Source organism: Protopterus annectens, chromosome 4.part0 (assembly GCF_019279795.1).
Source record: "Protopterus annectens isolate FY-2018-M chromosome 4.part0, PAN1.0, whole genome shotgun sequence".
In the NCBI taxonomy this organism is placed as follows: domain Eukaryota; kingdom Metazoa; phylum Chordata; order Ceratodontiformes; family Protopteridae; genus Protopterus; species Protopterus annectens.
In genome coordinates, this window is record NC_056733.1 from 945,034,785 (window position 1) to 945,057,456 (window position 22,672).

Below are 22,672 nucleotides of genomic sequence, written 5' to 3' on the forward strand. Positions count from 1 at the left end.
GCAGTTGAGGTCTTTGAGGTAAGGTCCAAGCTTAGGATTGGGTACCAGTACTGGCGGGGCCAGTCTGGGGCAATTAGTATCATCTTTGGTTTCTCTTGTCTGACTTTTAGGAGGACCTTGGGGAGAAGAAGCAGAGGAGGAAAGGCGTAAACTGATAGGTTTTTCTAACTGAAGGATAGGGCACCCACTGTCCATACTTGTTTGTGATAAGTCCTTGTGCAGAATTTTTTCAACTGATAATTTTGAGGAGAGGCAAACAGATCTATGTCTGGGCTCCCCCATTTCTCTGTTATCATGCTGAAGACTTGTGGATTTAGTTTCCACTCATGAGGATCCATAACGTTTCTGCTTAAATCGTCTGCCAGAGTATTTTGTTTTCCTGGCAGGAATTGAGCTTGAAGATGTATTTGGTAGGTGAAAGCTGTGTCCCACAGTACCATGGCTAATCTGCAAAAGGGGTATGAGTGTGTGACCCCTTGCTTGTTTATATACCACATGACTGTGGTGTTGTCGGTCTTTATCAGTAGTTGCCCTGGATGAAGTAAGTCCCTGAAGGCTGTTAGTCTGGTTGATATGTAGATGCATTTGTTTTGTGGTCCATATGCCCTGAATGCATCTTCCTGCCATGTGGGCCCCCCAGGCGTAATCTGATGCATCTGTTAAGGTTTGACTGGCAGGGGGTAGAGTGAAGGGCTGTCCCATGTTTTGGTGACATGCCTTTGTCCACCATAGAAACTCCTGTTGCAGGCAGGGAATGAGAGGAATCATTGCTTCCAGACTGTGAGAATGTTGACTCCATAAACTTTTTAGGTGCCATTGAAGTTTCCTCATATGCAGTCTTGCATATGGAATCAGTAGGATGCAGGATGCCATGTAGCCCAAAGCCTGCAGAATTTGTCTTGCAGATAACTGTTTTTTTGTTGCCATCAGTTTGAAGTAAGTAGTCAGTTGCCTTTGCTTGTCTGGCGTGAGGTAAGCCATCTGGGCAGTTGTATTCAAGCTTGCACCCAGGAATGCTATATTTTGAGAGGGTACCAGTTGTGATTCATTTTAGTTTATTGTGTACCCTAGGCATGTTAGAAGCCTTTTCACAAATGCCAGGTGTTGAAGAAGAATGTCCTTGATCTCTGCTTGAATGAGACACGTCCAAGTAAGGATATATTTGTATACTACTTTGTCTGCAAAATGCAATTACTGGTGCCAGGCACTTTGTAAAGACCCTGGGCGCAGTAGATAAGCCAAAGGGCAGTGCAGAGAATTGGTAATGCATTAAGCCAGCCTTGAATCTGAGGTATCTTCTGCACGACTGTCTTATTGGGACATGCAGGTATGCCTCTTTTAGGTCTAATGTCACCAGCCAAGCATTCTTGCCCAGCATGGGCAGAAGCTGCTGCAAAGTCAGCATTTTGAATTTTGGAATGTGCAGGTATGTGTTCAAAATCGATAAATCAAGTATTGGCCACCAGGCCTTGCCCTTTCTGGGTACCAAGAACAGTCTTGAGTAAAAACCTTGTCCTTTTTCCTGTTCTGGTACTGTCTGAATGACCCCCATATCCATGATTCCATCAGATTTATCACTCAGAGACTCCCTATGCTGTGGAATAAAATCCCGGTCCATGTGAGGCAGAGCACCTCGCTGACTCTGTTCAAGAGAAATCTAGACCTATGGATGGGAGATCGTAGGTTTACCCCGGGAATCATATCTGTGTCACTGCTGGACAGAGGCACAACAAACTAATGGGCACAGTATTTTTTCATATAAGGGGTGGCGTAAGCCACAAAAATTTGGGCTAGGCTTATAAATGCCTTAGGGCAGATAGCCTAGTATAAACCTATGAACCTATGAGGGACACAACCTATTTCTGTGCCTCTGCCCATTGATTTTTTGGCAGATCTGGTCAACCATTTGCCATTGGCAGAGTGTGGAAATGGAATCTGTATCCCTGTGACACTATGTTTAGTACCCACTTGTCTTGGGTTATTAACTGCCAATTTTGAGCAAAAAGTGCTAACTTTTCCCCTATGGGTGCTGCCAAAAGATAAGTGTTTGGTGTAGGCAGATGTAAGTCATTGGGATTGATTTCTGTAGGTTTGCGCTTTATCTCCTCCAGATTTGGAGGTAGAAGCGCCCCATTGCTTTGACCTGTATGAATCTTGCGCCTGGTATCTGGAACCCTTAGGGCATCTGGATTTGCCCCTTTGAGCAATGTCTGACACAAGAAAGGACCAATTTTTTGTATGCCAGTGTCTACTGAATCTTGGTGGCTGCACCTGTAAGAAGTCTAACAGTTTGCATAGACTTAGCTTTGTCTTCCATTTTCTTTAAAACCTCTTCTGCCTTAATACCAAAAAGAGAATCATGCTGTAAAGGTGCGTCTAGCAATTTAGCTTTAACATGATCAGGCAGATTTTGCTCCTTTAACCAGGCATGTCTCCTAATCACAGCTCCAGTAACTGCAGCCCTGCAGGAGGCCTCTAAGGAGTCAAAACCACATTGCAAAGTATGCTTTCCAACCTGTTCAGCTGCATGCAATAATTCCTGCAATTCTTTATTTTCTGCACATTCTGAAATCAAATCATTTTCTGTTTCAGCAATCCCATAACATGTTGTTGGTACTTAAGCATATGAAACTGATAGTTTAAGGCCCTGATTGCCAAGGTTGCAGATGTATAGACCTTTTTCCCCCCATTTGTCCAGTGCCCTTGAAACTCTGAAAACACATCATCCACAATGTCTAAAACAGGGAGAATGGCTAAAGACCTATGCTGAGGGAGAAGAAGGAAATCCCTGAGCCTCTATTTTGATTCTGAGAAGTCTTGACTCTCCCAGTGAAAATGCTCCCTCAAAGTATGCAAGGTTTCTCCAAATGAATAATCCTCAGGAGGAGATGCAGATGGTATAGACTCCTCTGCATCAGAATCCTCATAGGGAAATATAGATAATTCCTGATCATAAGAAATAGAAACCTGATCTGAAGGATTCATAATCAGTGTCTTGCCTAGGCCTCTTATCTGGAGGGGATGGGTACCCCTGATCAAGGTAATAAGGTCTTCAGCCATTTTGATCATCTGTTTTTTGGGCATAGAGGCCTGTGCACGTGGCTCATGAGTAGTTTTTTGTTTTAGAAGTTGCCTTTGTCTTTGGTTTTGCAGTTGTCGTCGGTTTGATATACAAATGTTGAGGTCTGAATACACCCTCAGAAGCCGGTGCCTGCTCAGCGGCTCCGGACTCATCCTAGGGAGATACATCCGTCGGTCCAATACCTTGAGTATCTTGTGGCATGCTGGACTCCACATGGGTGTCGGTAGAGGCCTGCGACTTGAAGGTAGCGGGTATCAGGGGCTGCGAAAGCACCTCACTGAGTACCGGTGAACTGGCGACTGGCTTAGGAGAAGCTTCGTCTTCGGTTTTGGATCTCGACTGCTTTTCTCTGTCCTTTTCTTTGCGTTTTTTATGTACTCAGATAGTCTGATTGCTATCTGATGACATTTCTGGGTAGTTAAATCTGTTTCCAAAATACTTTGATGCAAAAATATACCGAAGCTTAATAGTGCGTTTATTAAATCTAGCACAAAACTGACAGCCAGGCACGTTGTGATAAGGGCCTAGGCAAGGAATACAGTATAAATGGAAATGAGGTATTTGCTTCCCACAAGTAATACAATTATTAACTTTTTCTGACATCGGTAAGGAGCAAGAAAAAAGTTTCCCCAACGGGGTACTTAGCTTTAGTGAAGACTTCGGTTCTGAAACTCAAACTCGAATATTTCAGTTGCCGGCCGACCGGCACTTGCGAAATGCTTCTGCTTCGGGCACCGCTCGGCAAGAAAGACTAAAGAAAATGGTGTCGGCTGCATGTTTTATACCCCTGATGACCTGACGCCATGGAAGAGGAGACAGCAACCGATGCAGGACCCAAGACTTTGGAATTCAGGCCGACGGAGGGCAACCTGCCAGCAGATTATCCAAATGTAATGACTGCAACAGTGAAACACGAAGAACATCCATGTTGTGTATATCGGGTGGAAGCTCACTGTCTGAAAGCATTAGGCAGTGGTACCATTGTCTCCTCACAGCAAGAGGTTCTCCAGTTCGATTCTCGGCTGGGGTACCTTCTGTGCGGAGTTTGCATGTCCTCCCTGCGTTCGTGTGGGTTTCCTCCCACATTACAAAGACATATGTCTGGAGAATTTCTCCCAGGCCTCTGCTGAAAATTGGCTTTGTTCCAAGTCGGACTTTCCCTGTAAACAAATGTTAAATAAATAAATAAATAAATACATACTCAGTGCCAGTGCTGCAAGGCATGTCGACTGTCTTCAACACTGGTGAGGAGAGCTTACTTCTTACAAAAGGTAAATTCCCTGAAATGTTATTTGGTCACTTAATCTACCTGTGCATGCAGTTTAGAAGAGGTTACAAGACAACAGTCAATACTAGAACTTACAGTGATACCTGCTCAGCAGCTAACTGCATGAGGTGGCTCGTGATACCTGCTCAGCAGCTAACTGCACAAGGTGGTTCGCAGTGTAACTAACAGCAGCTAACTGCACGAGGTGGCTCGTGATACCTGCTCAGCAGCTAACTGAATGAGGTGGCTCATGATACCTGCTCACCAGCTAACTGCACGAGGTGGCTCGTGATACCTGCTCAGCAGCTAACTGCATGAGATGGCTTGTGATACCTGCTCAGCAGCTAACTGCACAAGGTGGCTCACAGTGTAACTAACAGCAGCTAACTGCACGAGGTGGCTCGTGATACCTGCTCAGCAGCTAACTGCACAAGGTGGCTCACAGTGTAACAGCAGCTAACTGCACGAGGTGGCTCGTGATACCTGCTCAGCAGCTAACTGAACGAGGTGGCTCGTGATACCTGCTCAGCAGCTAACTGCACGAGGTGGTTCGCAGTGTAACTAACAGCAGCTAACTGCACGAGGTGGCTCGTGATACCTGCTCAGCAGCTAACTGAACGAGGTGGCTCATGATACCTGTTCAGCAGCTAACTGCATGAGGTGGCTCGTGATACCTGCTCAGCAGCTAACTGCATAAGGTACGAGGTGGCTCGTGATACCTGCTCAGCAGCTAACTGCACAAGGTGGCTCACAGTGTAACAGCAGCTAACTGCACGAGGTGGCTCGTGATACCTGCTCAGCAGCTAACTGCACGAGGTGGCTCGTGATACCTGCTCAGCAGCTAACTGCACGAGGTGGCTCGTGACACACCTGCTCAGCAGCTAGCTGCACGAGGTGGCTCGCGGTGTATCTAACAGCAGCTAAGTCCAACACAGGATAAGGAGACTGACGTAACATGTACATTACTCAGCAACGCTAGCTCTGCATTCTGGGTCAACTGTAATGACCTGTAATTATGCAGCGCATTGTGCCCATCTGTGAGTGCGCAGCTCAGTGCAGTTCAGCAGAATGGAGAGCCAAGGCACAAAGGGTAGTGCGATTCAGAACAAGACAAAAAGAGCTACACTGTTAATTTGTTTAACCAGTTTCTTCCCTGGATTAATGACACATCCAAAGCACAAGCAAGTTACTTCTCTCATAAAGCAAGCCATCAATGAAAAATAAAATGTTCCCCCAGAACAAATTAAAAAAAGCACAAACAGAAACAGAAACCGCATCTTAGCCATTTAAGTAATAAAATGAAACAAATAGTGCTATCTCCCTGACTTTAGGATCAGACGTAGGTCTAGACCCATGAGACCACCTGCTGAGCAGCACAGTGCCGACAGATACAGATTCTGAACACACACAGCAATGCAAATCTGGTAACTTGGGGGGGGGGGGTAATTAAATCCTTACAGGATATGTGCCTTATTCCAGTACCACACAGTGACCAGAGATGGCTGTGTAAGCACAAAGAAAAAATGTGGCCTAACTATTTAGGGACCCCTCCCTCACCCCAGAAAATAGGAATGGCTTCAAAGCAACCATGGGCAGGCCACATACCAAGTCACAAAACACACAGAGTAAAATTGGGAAACTAATCTCATACGACCAATACTTCAGTCACTGAGAGTCAGCCCCGCTCAGCACAACTGCAACCTCAGCTTCAAGTTAAAATGAGGAGGGGGTCAATTTCACCTTTTTTTTCCAATCACAATCCCAGACAGTTAAGTCTATCAATTCATCATGAATCCTTGAAACCAGCAGGGAGCAGAACTAAATGCTTTGTCTATGAATCATACGTAACAACCATAATACTAGGTCAACCTCTGGAAAAAGCAATACAGAGAAAGAAAGAAAAACACTAAATGTCACAAACTATCCCAAATGGAATAACAGCAAAAACTAAAAAAAGTTCAAATGTACAGACACTTTAAACAGATATACTGTCAAATGGCTTATTCACATAGCACATGTATGACTAGCATGTATTCACATAGCACATGTATGACTAGCATGTATTCACATAGCACATGTATGACTAGCATGTATTCACATAGCACATGCATGACTAGCATGTATTCACATAGCACATGCATGACTAGCATGTATTCACATAGTACATGCATGACTAGCATGTATTCACATAGTACATGTATGACTACCATGTATTCACATAGCACATGTATGACTAGCATGTATTCACATAGTACATGTATGACTAGCATGTATTCACATAGTACATGTATGACTAGCATGTATTCACATAGTACATGTATGACTAGCATGTATTCACATAGTACATGTATGACTAGCATGTATTCACATAGTACATGTACGACTAGCATGCAGCAAAGAAAAGTCTCCACACCCCATTACAGATAGAATATTTTCAATTTAAAGTATGTATGGAACACCTGAATACACATTTTATACGAGGGTTAAGTCTTACATGGACATTCTCAGAGGATCTTCAAAGGAAGAAACATGCAATCCATGGTCTGGTAAGCCCAGGACCCGAGTTGGAAGCTCCGGCTGCCTGACAGGAGAAGGAGGAGTTAGCGTTGAACTACTTGCATCAGCATCTTCACTCTGGGAAACGGCAGAATTTTGAGTGGTATTGTGCTCTCCAGAAAACAGGCTACGAGAAGTCTGCGAATACTGGGATCCAGGAAGGTTTTTGCACATCTCTGAATGAAAACCATTCTTATCACTGGAGTCCCCAAGCATCATGCTTGACTGTGATTCAGACAGGCTATTAGTATGTGACAATGAGTCAGACTCAGAACGTCTGTGCGAGGATCCCAGGATGGAATCTGGACTGGCAGTATCCCTGCTACCTGAAGCAGAGGAAAGGTAATACTGACGAAACTCACAGTTCTGCTGCTCTGGCCTCATGTGAAGTGTTGGATCCAATGTCCACACCTAGAAAGGAAAGAAACAAATCAATGAAGTACTACAGTCTGGCTATGCGACACAAAACACTGAAAAACAATATGATAAATATATATATATATGCGTCTATATATACATATACATATATATATATATATATATATATATATATATATATATATATATAAATATACACACACACACACACACACACACACACACACACACACACACATATATATACATATATGGGTCTAGGACACATGCTCGACTAACACATGTCCGAATCACATAACATTGAGCACACATACACGAAAGAACTTAACATCGAAAAGAGCTTCCATGTATGTGTAGTTCAAAAAAAAAAATCTAAGTTTCTGCAGGGGGGCTATGCCCCCTTTCGCCCCCCACACCCCCCTAACTTTATTTTTCTCATTCCAAGATCACACTACAGTGGGGAAAAGGGAATTTTCCCTTACCAGCACTGTAGTCAGATCTATGAAACAGGTATACATACACGGAAGCGCTTTCTTGTATGTGTGTTCGATGTTTTGAGATTCGGACATATGCTAGTCGAGCATGTTTCCAGATCCCATATATATATATATATATAGCTATATATATATATATATATATATATATATCTATATATATATATATATATATATATATATCTATATATGGATCACCTTTAAAACCTCGAAACCGCGTTTGCCCGAAACACTAATGACCGAAACGAAAAGACCGAAAACATAAAACGCCGACAACGCAAAACACCGAAAACCATTACACCAACACACTACACGTAAACAACACAGTACACTACATAACATATGCACTATCCCTAACCCAAACCCTAACCCTAAGGTCCGACACTACCGCACACTTACCCTACCTGCACCCTAACCCTAACTCACTTAACCCACCCCTAACCCACAGTCCCTCACCATCGCACACACACCCTACCTGCACCCTAACCCTAACTCACTTAACCCACCCCTAACCCACAGTCCCTCACTATCGCACACTTACCTGTCCGCTCCCTAACACTAAATCCCTCACTCGATCGCACACTTACCGAGTCCCTAACCCACAGTCCCTCACCATCGCACACACACCCTACCTGCACCCTAACTCACTTAACCCACCCCTAACCCACAGTCCCTCACCATCGCACACACACCCTACCTGCACCCTAACCCTAACTCACTTAACCCACCCCTAACCCACAGTCCCTTACTATCGCACACTTACCTGTCCGCTCCCTAACACTAAATCCCTCACTCGATCGCACACTTACCGAGTCCGTCCTTTTCGGTCATCTGCGTTTTCGGTATTCTCGTCCCCGGATTCCGTTGGCAAACCCGATTTCGAGATTTTAAAAGAGACCCCTATATATATATATATATATATATATATATATATATATATATATATATATCTATATATATATCTATATATATATATATATATATATATATGTGTGTGTGTGTGTGTGTGTGTAGGTTTACCTTCATGTGTGCGCATTGCACAAGGGCAAACAGCAATTGTCTGAAAGGCAGTTTGCAAATGCCGATCGGAAAAAGGAACAAATGTGCAATGAGCGAATGCACATTGACATTCGCTCATTGCACATTAGGCATTTTGGGGTGGATTGCACTATAGTGGGGATCGGAAAATGGTCCCTTTCCCACTGTAGTGCAATCTCTGAGTTAGAATATTAAAGTAGGGGATGCAGGGGGGCTTGCCCCCCTGCTTTACACTTCATTCCATTTTTTTTTCGCTATTTATGTTCGAAAATCAGCAAATCTGCTTTTCGATTTGCTGATTTTCGAACATGTAAAATTGTCACTGTTTAGATTTTTGTGGTTATGATTCGCTCATATGAGCAATCGCACCACTGTTTCACTGTTATAAAAGTAAACCTGTATGTATAAATATATATATATATATATATATATATACATACATACATACATACAGACACACACACACACACACACACACACATATATTAGATACACAAACGCATACATACATATATAGACACTCACACACACACACACACACACACACACGACAATCACAAAACCTTACTCCAAATGCAAATCCACCCAAGTTACCATTTTAAAAGCACTTTTAGTTGCTGGTTACATCATTCATTTTCCTGCTATATGGACATTCAAGAGCAACTTCGACAGGGGCACAGGAAAATAATTTTCTTGGGTGGCGAAAGCCAGGGTACCTTTTTGGCTAGGCTTATATAGGCCCTAGGGCTAATAGCCTAGTACCTACCTATGAACCTATGAATTCCTCCAGCAAGACTTTGTTTCATGAAAGATCCTCCTGCTATTTAGGTAATTTTCAAAAGACTATGCAAGATCTGTCTGTGCATCAGAAAGTACACTTGTGTAAAATCTTACAATAACAGTAGATGCCCTAATATTCTTTACATAAGGGACCTCCTGCCAAGGATAACCCAATGCCTGTCCAGTATACCAAAGCCTTTAGATCTTATAGGCATCATATATCCCATGAAAGGTGTAGGGTATAAAGGTGAAGTACAGACACAAGCACTCAGAACTGGTTTACCCCAGTAGGAAAAGAATACCCTCAGGAACAAAAGAGAACATGAACATCCAGAAAACGGAACTTAGGACTCCTCGAGCAGGAAGGCAAAAAAAGCACAGGGACAACAGCTAGGAAAGAAGGGGAGAAGGAGGGAGGGACCAAATACTGCAACAGTGAAGAGAAGGGCATCTACTGTTATGGTACGATTTTACACCTCTGTACTATATCCTGCCCATCTACTGTTATGGTACGATTTTACACCTCTGTACTATATCCTGCCCATCTACTGTTATGGTGTGATTTTACACCTCTGTACTATATCCTGCCCATCTACTGTTATGGTACGATTTTACACCTCTGTACTATATCCTGCCCATCTACTGTTATGGTGTGATTTTTACACCTCTGTACTATATCCTGCCCATCTACTGTTATGGTGCGATTTTACACCTCTGTACTATATCCTACCCATCTACTGTTATGGTACGATTTTACACCTCTGTACTATATCCTGCCCATCTACTGTTATGGTACGATTTTACACCTCGGTACTAGATTCTGCCATATCTGGTACAGTGTTCTTTACATAAGGGAGAGTACAAGAGCTCAGCAGAAAGCTGGCAGAAAGAAGGCACAGAAAAGCCCTGACAAACCCTGCCCTGGTCCTGGAAACACCCACTTTATAATGTTTAAACTATAAACAGAGAACCAAGCAGCAGCTTCAAGGATGGAACCGGTGTCAAACACTTAAAAAAGGGCACAAAAGGAGGCAACCACCCTAGTAGATTGTGCATTTACAGACAAAGAAAGACATCTGCCAAGAAAAGAACAACAAAAGGAAATGGCCTTAGAAATCCAGGAGATGGTTTGCTTGGTAACAGCCAAATCCAAAGTCCTGGAATGAAAATAAAAAAGAAGTTCTGTACTCACCAGAACATTCTATGTTTGTTGTCCATTTAAAACTGACATCAGATAAAGAAGTTATATACTCACCAGAACCTTCTATATTTGTTGTCCATTTAAAACTGACATCAGATAAAGAAGTTCTGTACTCGCCATAACATTCTATGTTTGTTGTCCATTTAAAACTGACATCAGATAAAGAAGTTATATACTCACCAGAACCTTCTATGTTTGTTGTCCATTTAAAACTGACATCAGATAAAGAAGTTATGTACTCACCAGAACATTCTATGTTTGTTGTCCATCTTGCCCTTCATTCTGAAATGTGGGTTCAGAGCCGATCCTTGGCTCCGACTCAGCCGATTACAAAAGTTCAAAGTCTCTGAGCTGGCTCGTGGCAAGGTAGGTTATCCCATAATGCAGTGGTATCAATACTCAGATCTTGTTTGCTGCTAACTATAATAGAAAATAGCTATACTGTACCCTCAGGTCAAGGAGAAACAATAGTGAAAGTCTCCAACATAAGGAAAGAGCAAAATTGCCTACCAGGTCCTCTAGGACTATATGGACGGGGGTAGATGGGTGGGTTCGTAAGAATGAAGGGCGAGCTGGACAACAAACATGGAACGTTATGGTGAGTACATAACTTCTTTTTGTTATGTTGTCCTATCTCGCCTTCATTCTTACATGTGGGACAGCGTCCCTAGCACCTTTTTTCTAGGATAGCTCACAGGAATACACTCTTGAGCACTGTGGAACCAAATGAAGCTCTGTCCCTGGAGGCCAAATCAACTTTGTAATGAGTAATAAACATATCTGGCCTTGTTGCACAAATACTGTCCACTGAAATTCTGTCTTGAAAGGCAGTGGATGTTGCTACTGACCTGGTTGAGTGATCTCTAACTTTGAAGGGAAGTTCCTTCTTATTGGAAGAGTATATAAAAGTTATGCAATTAGAAAGCCAATTAGTGTGATTTTAGAGAGTGGCATACCCTTTTCTTGCCTCAGAAAAGGATATGAATAACTGATCTGACTACCTGAATTCTTTAGTTCTGTGGAGGTAGAACACTCAGTTGCCTGTGCACATCAAGTTGGTGAAGTTCAATAGATTGCTTAATATTAGATTGAGATCAAATCTTGGGGACAAAGGATGGGTTAGTTCGAAGCAAAATCCTGTCTTTATGGAAGATCAAATAAGGCAGTTTGACTGAAAGCGCTTGTAGCTCCGAAACTATTCTAGCTGAGGTTATGGCTACCAGAAAAATCGTTTTCCAAGAGAGGAAGGACAAAGTTTAAGTCCCAAGGAAGGACAGGTTCCTTAAATGGAGGTCTCAATAAGGAAGTGCCTTTCAAAAAAGCTTTACACAGTCTATGTGTCATCAAGTTAGGCATATGCTGTCTTAAGTGGAAATTGGAGACAGCTGCTAGCTGGACTTTAATTGTGGCAGCGGCTGACCCTTGTTGGAAGAGTTCCGAAAGGAAATCCAAAACTGAAAAAATTGGGGCAGTGAAGGGGTCTATGTTTCTGGTCTGTGCCCCAAAATAAAATCTTTATTGGCATATAGTATTCTGGTAGAAACCTTATTAGAGAATATCAAGATATGTTTTACTGCTGGAGTGAAATCCTGAAGCCTGACTAAGGCTGGAAATAGAGCAGCCAAGCTGAGGGTGTGGAGAGAGGGATGAAGCGTTCCTGACATGTATGTCAGCAGGTCTGGAACTGGGTCCAGAATCCATGGATCCTCCAGTAGATGAGGCCCCAGGAAAGGGGAACCAAATCTGACGAGGCCAATATGGAGCAATGAGAGTCATCTTGCTTCCCAAGGATTTTGCTTTCTGAATGACTTTCGATACGAGGGGAAATGGGGGAAAAACATAAAAGAAGTCCCGAGGGCCAACTGTGAACAAGTGCGTCTCTGGGTGTCTTCCCCCGGAGAGGGATTAGGGCAAAGTAGCTGCTGCTGCATTTGGTGTTCATAGAGGTGGCAAAAAGATTGCAGCAAGGCTGGTCCCATTTGCGGAAGATCTCTTCTGCTATGTTCTAATTCAGAGACCAGCTGTAAGGCATCAAAATTGCTCTGCTGAGCTTTTCGGCTATCACACTGGACTTTCCCCGAGATGTGTGTTGCGACTAGAAAGCGTTGGGAAGATATTGCCCACTGCCAAACCCTCAGAGCCTCTCGGCAGAGTGGATATGTTCTGGTTCTCCCGTTTGTTTATATACCATACCACTGACATATTGTCTGACTGGATAGCAATCATCCCTACAGGAAGAGAGTTGTGGAGTGCTTGCAACATCAGAAGTACTGCTCTCATCTCTAGAACACTGATGTGCAAATGGGCCTCATGTTCCTGCCATATGCTTTGGACTGTCTTTCCCAGGTAATGCCCTGCCCCCCCCCCCCCCCCAATTTGGGAAGCATCCGCAGTCACAGTAACAGGTTGATGTGGAACGAATGGTCTCCCGATGGTTAACTCATTGGATTGAATCCACCAACGAAGATCCTTCTTGCAAGTTTTTGTTATTATGACTGGGTGAGACAGAGGAAGTTCCTGAAGTGACTACTGGGAGTAGAGTAACCACTATAGAATTCTCATATGCATCCTGGCAAAGGGAACGAGGGTTATGGTTGAGGCCACTGTTCCCAGTAGTTTGAGCACTATCTTTGCCTTGACCTTGTGTTTGGGAAGAAGCAATATCTGTTGTTGGAGATTCGTAAATCTGTCGTCGGGAAGGCGCACCATCATTGAAACTGTGTCTATTTCTGCACCTATAAAGGTAACATGCTGACAGGGCAACAAGGCAGACTTTTGCAAGTTTATTGTAATGCCTAGCTGAGCACAAATTTGTAGGGTCATGTCTCTGGCCTGTTGAAGCAGATGCTTGGTGGTGGCAGTCAGGAGGCCAGTCGTCCAGGTACGGAAACACTCTGAATCCAAGACGTCTCAATTGAGCCATTACTACTGACATGCATTTGAACACTCTGGAGATTGTAGTGAGACCAAAGGGCAGAGCACGAAACTGATAGTGACTGGCTCCCAGCCGGAAGCGTAAGTGACTCCTCGATGCTCTGTCCATTTTTATGTGGTAGTATGCATCTTGGAGGTCTATCGAGCACATCCAATTGTCTTTCCCTAAAAAGGGGAATACAGACTGCAATGTCACCATTCAGAACTTGGACTTCTTTACTGATTTGTTTAGTTTGCTGAGATCCAATATGGGCCTCCAGTCCCCTGCTCTTTTTGGTACTAAAAAGAATCCTGTGTAAGTTCAGAATCCTATCTGGTCTGCGGGGACAGTTTACATTACTCTTTTGTTTAGCAACGTTTGGATTTTTACAGTTTACAGTTGCTGGATCCCTGTGATTGGGTGGAATATCCGGAATTTTCCTGGTTTAAGGAGGGGGTAGGAAAAGGGAATGGAGTATCCTCTGGATATTATGTTTTATACCCACTTGTCTTTTGTGATGTTGTGCCAGGCTTCTGGGTACAAAGATAAACGTCCCCCAACTGGCTCCAGAGTAGCATAGTCGGGCCTCCTTTTAGGAGTGCTGATAGTGACGTCCACGAAAGGAACCATGGTCGACCTGGTTCTGCGGACCCCCTCTGCCTCTAGGACGGCGTCTGCCATTATTTCCTCCCCCTCTTCCCCTGGGGAAGGAATCACCTCGTGCATCTGGGAAAAATCTCTGGAATTTCTTGAACCACATCTTCCCACCTTTCTGCCCTTTAGGATAGGGTCCGGAAGGGAAGGAAAAAGGTAACGGCAGCGAGAGTTTTCCCTTCCTGCTCGCATCTGGTGAGTGTATCCTTAACTTCTGGTACAAACAGTGAGGAACCGTCAAAGGGGGCATTTGTGAAGGTGGACTTAAAGGGTTCCGCAAGATTACACAAGCGCATCCAGGAATGTCTCCTCAGGGAAACCCCTGAACCCACTGCCCAACTCACTCCATCTGCTGCGTATGATATCACTTTCATGGAGGAGTTCACTATGGAGTTTAAGATGGATAGCTGAGCAGTAACCTTTTCTGGTACCCCTGCAGTTGAAGTACCTTGTTGAGTATCTCCTAGTTCCTTCAGGAGATCTCTCTGAAGCCTTGTAAAATAGATAAGATAATTCAGTGATTTAAGTGTAAACACCACTGAAGAAAAAACACGCTTCCCATATCTGTCCATCGTTCGAGACTCTTTGTTCGGTGGATGGACAGATGAGGATGTCTCTGCAAGCTCCTTTTGGTGGCTGCTGCCACTACCATAGCATCTACCGGCACAACATTTGTCAAGAAATCCTTTTCCTTGGGGGCTAACAGAAATCTGTTTGGCCTCCTAGGGACTGGCTCCATGCTGGCAGGTGATTCCCATGCCTTTCGACTGACCATGTTCATGAGCTCATTGAAAGGCGGAGACACCCAAGAGGCTGAAGGTTGAGATCTGAAAGTCTTCAGGTACACCGACTCCTCATCAGAAGGAGTGATGGTAGTCCAGCCACTTCTCTGTTTTAGGATTTCAAGGATATCTACAAAGGAGATATCATCAGAAGATGACCGTGGGGACCCTTCTGATCCCTAGAGGTCAGTGCCAGAGGTAACAGACTCATCAGGGGAGTCTACATGCTTCCTCTTGCATGTTGTTTTCCGAGGAGGCTCCTCAGAAGGGTATTCTGGGGAGATCTAGGAAGAATGAGGACCACCCAGAGGGTTCATAGGTTGGTACTAGGCTATCAGCCCTAGGGCCTATACAAGCCTAGCCATAACAATTCCCTGGCTATTTCTTCCCACATTATTTACTTTCCTGGACCCCTGTCTAGCAGGGCGACTGACGTGATCCCTGGGGTGAATTTCCTTTCTCCCATCCAATCGTCAAGGTTCCTCTTGAAGAGGTCCAAAGAGGCACTCTGCTTGACATGTATGGGCAATCTATTCCAGAGTCTGGGGAGTCTCTTGGTCAGGAACCTATCCCTCCAGCATGTTTTGTTTATTGTGATGACAAGGTTTAGATCCCTGGAGCGTGTAGCTCTGAGGGATTGGGATTTCTTTAAGTGTAGCATGTCCAACAGCTCTGGGTTTGACATGGCCTTGTATGTTAAGCAGAGATCGCCTCTGAGTAGACGATATGCGACAGAGTATAGCTGGAGTTATTTAAGGCGGTCAGCGTAGGGCATCTACTTTAGGCCTGTGACTCTTTTAGCGAGGTATTTCTGAGGCCTTTCCAGTTGTTGCAGATGTCTTGGAGAGGTACATACCAAATGGGGCGTTATATTCTATAATGGGTCTAATGAGGGATGAGTACAGTGGGACAATGACCTCCTTTTTTCTGGATGAAAAGCCCTTCGTGATGAGGTGTGCCACATAGAAGGATTTCCTGACTGTTGTGGCGATGTGGTTATCGAAGGTGAGACCACTGTCCACCTGTGTCCCTAAGTCTCTTATCACACTTTCTGTGTTTAGTGTACTGCCACCTATATGGTAATTCATGGATACATGTTTTTTCCCAAAGGGGATAACAATACATTTCTTGGCATTGAGCTTGAGCCCATGGCTCTGGCACCAAGCATCTGTTTCTGTAAGGCCCTTTTGTAGAGTATCCACATCATTTGGGGATTCAATAATGGCTCCCAGTTTGCAGTCATCTGTTCCTAAGGCTGCGGATCTCTGTTGTTCTGTGGATAGGGTGGCACCAAGACAGAGGCCGGTGTTTTGGGGGGAAGAACATCAGCATCCTTGCGTAGAGCTGTAGATTTGGACAGCACGCTCCTCGTCATCTCGAAGGCCAACTCCCCTGGTCCCGAGGACACCACCGGTTCTGAAGAAGCAGAGGCAGACCTCGGTTCCAGGGAAATCTGCTCCGAAGCTGATGTAGGAACAGAGCTCAGCCGAGCCGACACACCGGTCCGAGAATCTCCCTTGGGGCCAACTGGTGAACTTCGGCTCCTAGACACTACAGATGGCACAGAGAGTGTCAGAACAGATATCGGATCCGGTAAGGCCTCATGGGGTGCCAGAGCCGAAGGTTCTACTACAAGCGGTACTGGATGTTCTGACTCCAACAGACCGGTATGGCTCAAAGGAGGAACAGTAGTGGATGTAAAAGGTTCGGACGGCTCCGAAACCAACTGGGCAGGAACCGAGAGCAAATTTGTCACCCCCGGCACCTTCAAAAGTCTGCTCACCACCCTCTCCACATCTTCATCCGATAGTTTGCACCTAAAGGACCTAGAGGAAAGGGTTAGTGAGTGAGATCTCTGCAAGATAGGAGATCTTAAGGTAGGGGAGACCGGAGGAATGTCTCTAGACCAGCTCTGAATTGAAAGATCCATTTTCGGCTCCAAAGTTCTTGGGGCTGATATAGGCTCATCAATGGTAATAACCTCAGTCGACTCCGAAGGCAGTGGAGCCGATGGGGTGGAAGTCTTAACAGTTTTAGATATTTTCCAGGCGATCCGGATCTCTCTGAGGACACTGGAGATGGCCTCAACAGTCTTTTTGACTAGAGGAAGATTTTGCTGATTAAGAGGATGAAGAACTACCTAAAGTTTCCTCAAAAGATGGTTTCAGGAGACCTTTCAAATTAAGTTTCTCCTGTCTTGCAGGACTCTAGAGCTAAAAGCATGACAAAAGGTACAGCTCTCTTGTAAGTGAATGGTCCGTAAACAGTAGACACATTATGCCCGTCTGTAATGGACATTTTTTGATTACTTTTTTGGCACTTCTTAAAACCCAAAGGTTTACGTTCCTTTTCTTTTTCTTTAGACATACTAGACAACTCTAACGCAGCAGATGTCACAGAAAACAACAAAAGGGGAATTAGCTACTTGCTCTAACTAAAACGGCCCTCAACTAAAGGGACGGTAAAGACACACCACACAAAAGGAGAAGTAACAGGGGGAGAGGATCTAACTCAACTCAACAGTCCTAGCCCTGCTAAAGCAGAAGAGAAAGAGGCTGTATAATAAGAGGACTACGTCCTCTAACTTAAATGGGCCTAGCCCAATGAGAAACGCGGGAAAAACACACAACTAGAAAAGCCCTCTAATAAAAAATGGACTTTGTTATATAAAGAAACACACCACACCCAGAAAAACAGTTAGCTAAGCTACCTACGCTTAAACACAAATATACACACGCATAGGGAAATTCCACTATCAATCAGAAAATAGACAAACTAGAAAGACCTTAATAGCAAAGACTCTATATAAGCTAATAAACAGCTGATAAAAGGCTCAACAAGAAAAAAAAAATCTAAGCTACCACTACGGGATACCAAAAGACACACAGGCCTGCGGAAAAATGACAGCCAAACTGCTGACAAAACAGCAAAACTATTAAACAACATTTAATATTCACTACCGTGTAAGACTAGTATTCTAACTACATACTAAGTACTTTTTAATTAAATCCATCTATATACTAATTATAAATGCAAGAAAAACACAGATGAAAAGTTCACTTAGCCACGGCCAAGAAGAGCACTTCTGAACTCGTAAGGTGGCAAACGAGATCTGAGGATTGATACCACTGCATTATGGGATACCTACATTGCCACAAGCCAACTTAGAGACTTCAAGCTTTTGTAATCGTCTGAGTCAGAGCCGAGGATCTGCTCCGAACCCACATGTAAGAATGAAGGCGAGATAGGACAACTTAACATAAAAAAAAAATTGCTCAGACTTGTGAACTGCCTTTGTCTTATCCAAATAAAGTACAGTTTCGTACCTACCGTAAATGTAGATGTTCGAGTGTTCACCCTGCTGCAGTCATCACACTTGGCTTATCCTGCCATCAGGCGGTCCCGCAGTCGGCCCGAATTCCAAAGTCTTGGTCCGGCGTTGGTTGCTGTTGCTTCTTCCCTGATGTCAGTGCGCCAGGGGTATATAGGAGGCATCCAACGCCATTTTCTTCAGTTTTTCTTGCCCCAGATGTCAGGTGCCCCCAATAGGTAGGCAATATATTTATTGCTATATAAAAATGTACATATAAAAGTAAAACAATACCTACAGGCACAGCAAATACACCACAGAGGTTGTATAGGATAGAAAGGTATAGATAAGTCCAGCTAGTTCAGAGGGGATGGAGGGAGGGTAACCTGGACTTCAGCAGGGTGAACACTCTAACATCTACATTTATGGTAGGTACAAAACTGTACTATGTTCATCGTGTTTACCCTGCTGCAGTCATCACACTTGGGTTGAATCCCAAAGCTAAGGATGGGTGGTGGAGTTAGACAGGGTTAGAAGAAGCTAGTAGGCCCTGCAAAACTGCAGTGGCAAAACCAGCTCTAGTCTTAGAGTATAGAGGTAAGTGATAGTGTTTGGTGAAGGTGTGCACTGAACTCCAAGTAGCAGCTTCCAGAATATCCTTGGTTGGCACTCCCCTGAGAAAGGCTGCTGATGTAGCTGTAGCCCTGGTGGAGTGGGACCTAATGTTAGCAGGTACCGGTTTCCCATGATGTGTGTAGCAGAAACGTATGCAATGTCCTATCCATTTTGAAATGGTCTGTTTTGAGATAGCTTTTCCTTGTGATCCTGTAGCATAGGCTACAAAGAGCTGGTCAGATTTTCTGAAAGCCTTAGTTTTATTCAAGTAGTAACGTAATTGCCTGCGAATGTCCAAAGAGTGCAGGAGTCTTTCTCCTTTGTTCTGGGGTTTTGGGAAAAAGGTGGGCAAATGAAATGTTTTGGTTTAGGGCCACACTGGATACCACCTTTGGCATAAAGGAAGGGTTAGTTCGTAGAGAGACTCTGTCTTGATGAAAAATAAGGAAAGGCTCCACTGCCATTAGTGCCTGTAGCTCTGAGACTCTTCTAGCTGAAGTTATTGCTAGTAGCAGGGCAGTCTTCCATGAAAGAAATTTTAAATCAGCAGAAAAAGCTGGTTCAAAGGGCGGCAGTGTAAGCTTTTCTAGAACAAAGTTGAGATCCCAAGTAGGTGTTGGTGCTCTCCTGGGCGGACTTATGTTCTTAGCCCCTCTGAGGTACTGTCGTAGGAGTGGATGTGAAAATAAAGGAGGATCCATGTTGTAATGAGCTGAAATTGCTGAGGCGTGGATCTTAATAGATGAAAAGGAAAGTCCTTTGTGCAACATCTCAGTTAAATATTGTAGAATCTGAGGAATGTTTGGATCAAGGGGATTTTGGCCTTTAGCCTGGTTCCAGGCGCAAAATCTTTTCCATTTGTCTGAATAGGCTTTCCTGGTGCTGGGCCTCCTGGCCTCCAGAATGACATCCATAACAGCTTTGGATAGAGGTGTTGGCTGGTTGTTTAAGTAATTTGCCATGCAGCCAGGTTTAAAGTCTTGAGCTGGCTGTGTAGAATCTGATTGTCTCGCTAGGTGAGCAGGTGAGGAATTTGTGGTAAAATCCATGGTGGGCCGTGTGCCATGTTCCTTAGAATTGGATACCAGTGCTGGCGTGGCCAGTCTGTTGCAACGAGTATCATTTGCGGCCTCTCTAATCTGGCTTTCAGCAGTACCTTTGCTAGAAGATGCAGTGGAGGAAAGGCATACACTGTTAATGTTTTCCAACTGAATGAGAGGGCGTCCACTTTCCAAGCTTGTGGGTGGAATGTCCTTGTGAAAAATTTTTGAAGTTGGTAGTTTTGGGGGTTGGCAAACAGATGTCTGGGTGTCCCCATTTTTGAGTTATCATTGCAAATACTTGTGGTTCTAGTTTCCACTCATGGGGATCCATGATGTTTCTGCTTAGGTCATCTGCCTATGTGTTTTTCTTTCCTGGCAGGAATTGTGTTTGTAGTTGAACTTGGTAAGACAGTGCTGTGTTCCACAAGGTCATTGCTTGCCTGCATAGAGGGTAGGAATGTGTGCCCCCTTGCTTGTTTATGTACCACATTACTGTGGCAGTGTCCGTCTTCATTATTAGTTGTCCTGGGTGTAAGAGGTCCTTGAAAGCTTTTAGGGCATTCTGTACTGCTAGCATTTCTTTTTGATTGATATGCAGATGCCTTTGATCTGTAGTCCATTTGCCCTGAATGCACTGTCCTGCCATGTGTGCTCCCCAGGCATAGTCCGATGCATCTGTTGTCATAGTTTGCCTGGCTGTGGGTAAGGTGAAAGGCTGACCCTTGTTGAGGTGACATGCCTGTGCCCACCATAGACACTCCTGTTGTAGGCAGGGAATGAGTGGTATCATTGTTTCCAAGCTGTGGCTGTGCTGAGTCCATACGCTTTTCAGGTACCATTGTAATTTCCTCATATGCAGTTTTGCAAATGGTATCAGTAGTATGCAAGATGCCATGAATCCCAAGGCCTGCAGAATTTTTCTTGCAGGGAGTTGGGTCTTTGTTGCCATTATTTTGAAGTATTGAGTCAGCTGTTGTTGCTTCTCTGGCGTGAGATAAGCCATCTGGGCCGTTGTACTCAAGCTGGCACCCAGGAATATTATGTTTTGTGAGGGCACTAGTTTTGATTTCTTTTCGTTTACTGTGTACCCTAGGCAACTTAGAAGGTGTTTGACAAATGCCAGATGCTTTAAAAATGTCCTTGCTTTCTGCTTGAATAAGGCAGTCGTCCAGGTATGGGTATATTTGAATTCCTCTTTGTCTGCAGTATGCAATTACTGGTGCCAGGCATTTTGTGAAGACCCTGGGCGCAGTAGATAAGCCAAAGGGCAGTGTAGAGAATTGATAATGGGCTGAACCCGCAATGAAGCGGAGGTATCTTCTGCAATTTTGTCTGATAGGGACATGCAGGTATGCCTCCTTGAGGTCCAACGTTACTAGCCAAGCATTCTTGCCCAGCATGGGAAGAAGCTGCTGTAGTGTTAGCATCTTGAATTTTGGTACTTGCAGATAGGTGTTCAGAGTTTAAAAATCCAGAATGGGTCTCCATGCTTTGTCCTTTCTTGGGACTAGAAAGGGTCTTGAATAAAATCCTTGTCCTTGCTCCTGTGTAGGTACCTGTGGAATGGCTCTCATGGCCATGAGAGCTGTAATTTGTTTCTGTGCCTCTGCCCATTAATTTGATGGCAGGTTTGGCATTCCTTTTATCCTTGGCAAGGTATGAAAGTGGAATCTGTATCCTTGTGAGACAATGTTTAGAACCCATTTGTCTTTTGTGATGATGTGCCAGTTCTCTGCAAAAAGTGCTAATTTTCCTCCCAAGGGAGCTGCCAAGAGAAATTTGCTTGGTAGTTTGAGGGTTGAGTCACTGTGTTGGTCTTCTGCTAGCTTGGGGCCTGTCTTCTCCCCCTTTCTGGGTAGCAGTACCCCATTGGCGAGGTTTGTAAGGGCCTTGTGACTGACCTCTGCCCCTTGGGTGCCTGTATTTGCCCCTCTGTGATCTGTCAGAAGCTGGAAAGGACCAGTTTTTTGTAGGCCAATTTCTGCTGAAATGAGGGGGTTGTACCTGTAAAAAAATCCTTGACCGTCTGTATAGACTTTGCGTTATCCTCCATTTTCTTTAAAACCTCTTCTGCTTTGACACCAAATAATACATCCTGCTGTAAAGGTGCATCCAATAATTTTGCTTTAACATGATCAAGTAGGGTTTGTTCTTTTAACCAAGCATGTCTACGTATGACAGACCCAGTAACAGCTGCTCTACAAGAAGCTTCCATTGAATCAAATCCACACTGTAAAGTATGTTTGCCCACCTGTTCAGCTGCATGCAACAGATCCTGCATTTCCTTGAATTCAGGCTGTTCAGAATGTGTGCTCATTTTTTGTTTTAATTGAGACATTAGGAATTGCTGATATTTCAGCATGTGATAACCAAGAAAATGATAAAATACTAGTAAAACACGAAAGGAAAACCGTAGAGTGAACCAAACAGTTAAAGTGTCCACAATCCAATGCTATCAGTGTAGAATCAATGCCAAAGCAGAAAGTCCCAACTTGTGCAACAAATTTATTGAAGCGCTTAAAGTTAATTCATTATTTTCTGAAGAAGGTTGCCTAGGA

The 22,672-nt window shown here is 44.1% G+C and overlaps 1 protein-coding gene across 4 annotated transcripts in view; it reads right to left on the reverse strand.

The window, feature by feature from the left end:
* The window catches only part of MPHOSPH9 (M-phase phosphoprotein 9), a 2,191,511-nt gene that overhangs the window by 1,176,902 nt on the left and 991,937 nt on the right, over positions 1 to 22,672 (reverse strand). For all 4 annotated transcript variants that reach the window (XM_044068924.1, XM_044068922.1, XM_044068923.1 and 1 more), the window contains one exon: positions 6,844 to 7,316. In XM_044068924.1, coding sequence (XP_043924859.1) covers positions 6,844 to 7,316 — 473 coding nt within the window. The remainder of the gene's footprint in view (positions 1 to 6,843; positions 7,317 to 22,672) is intronic.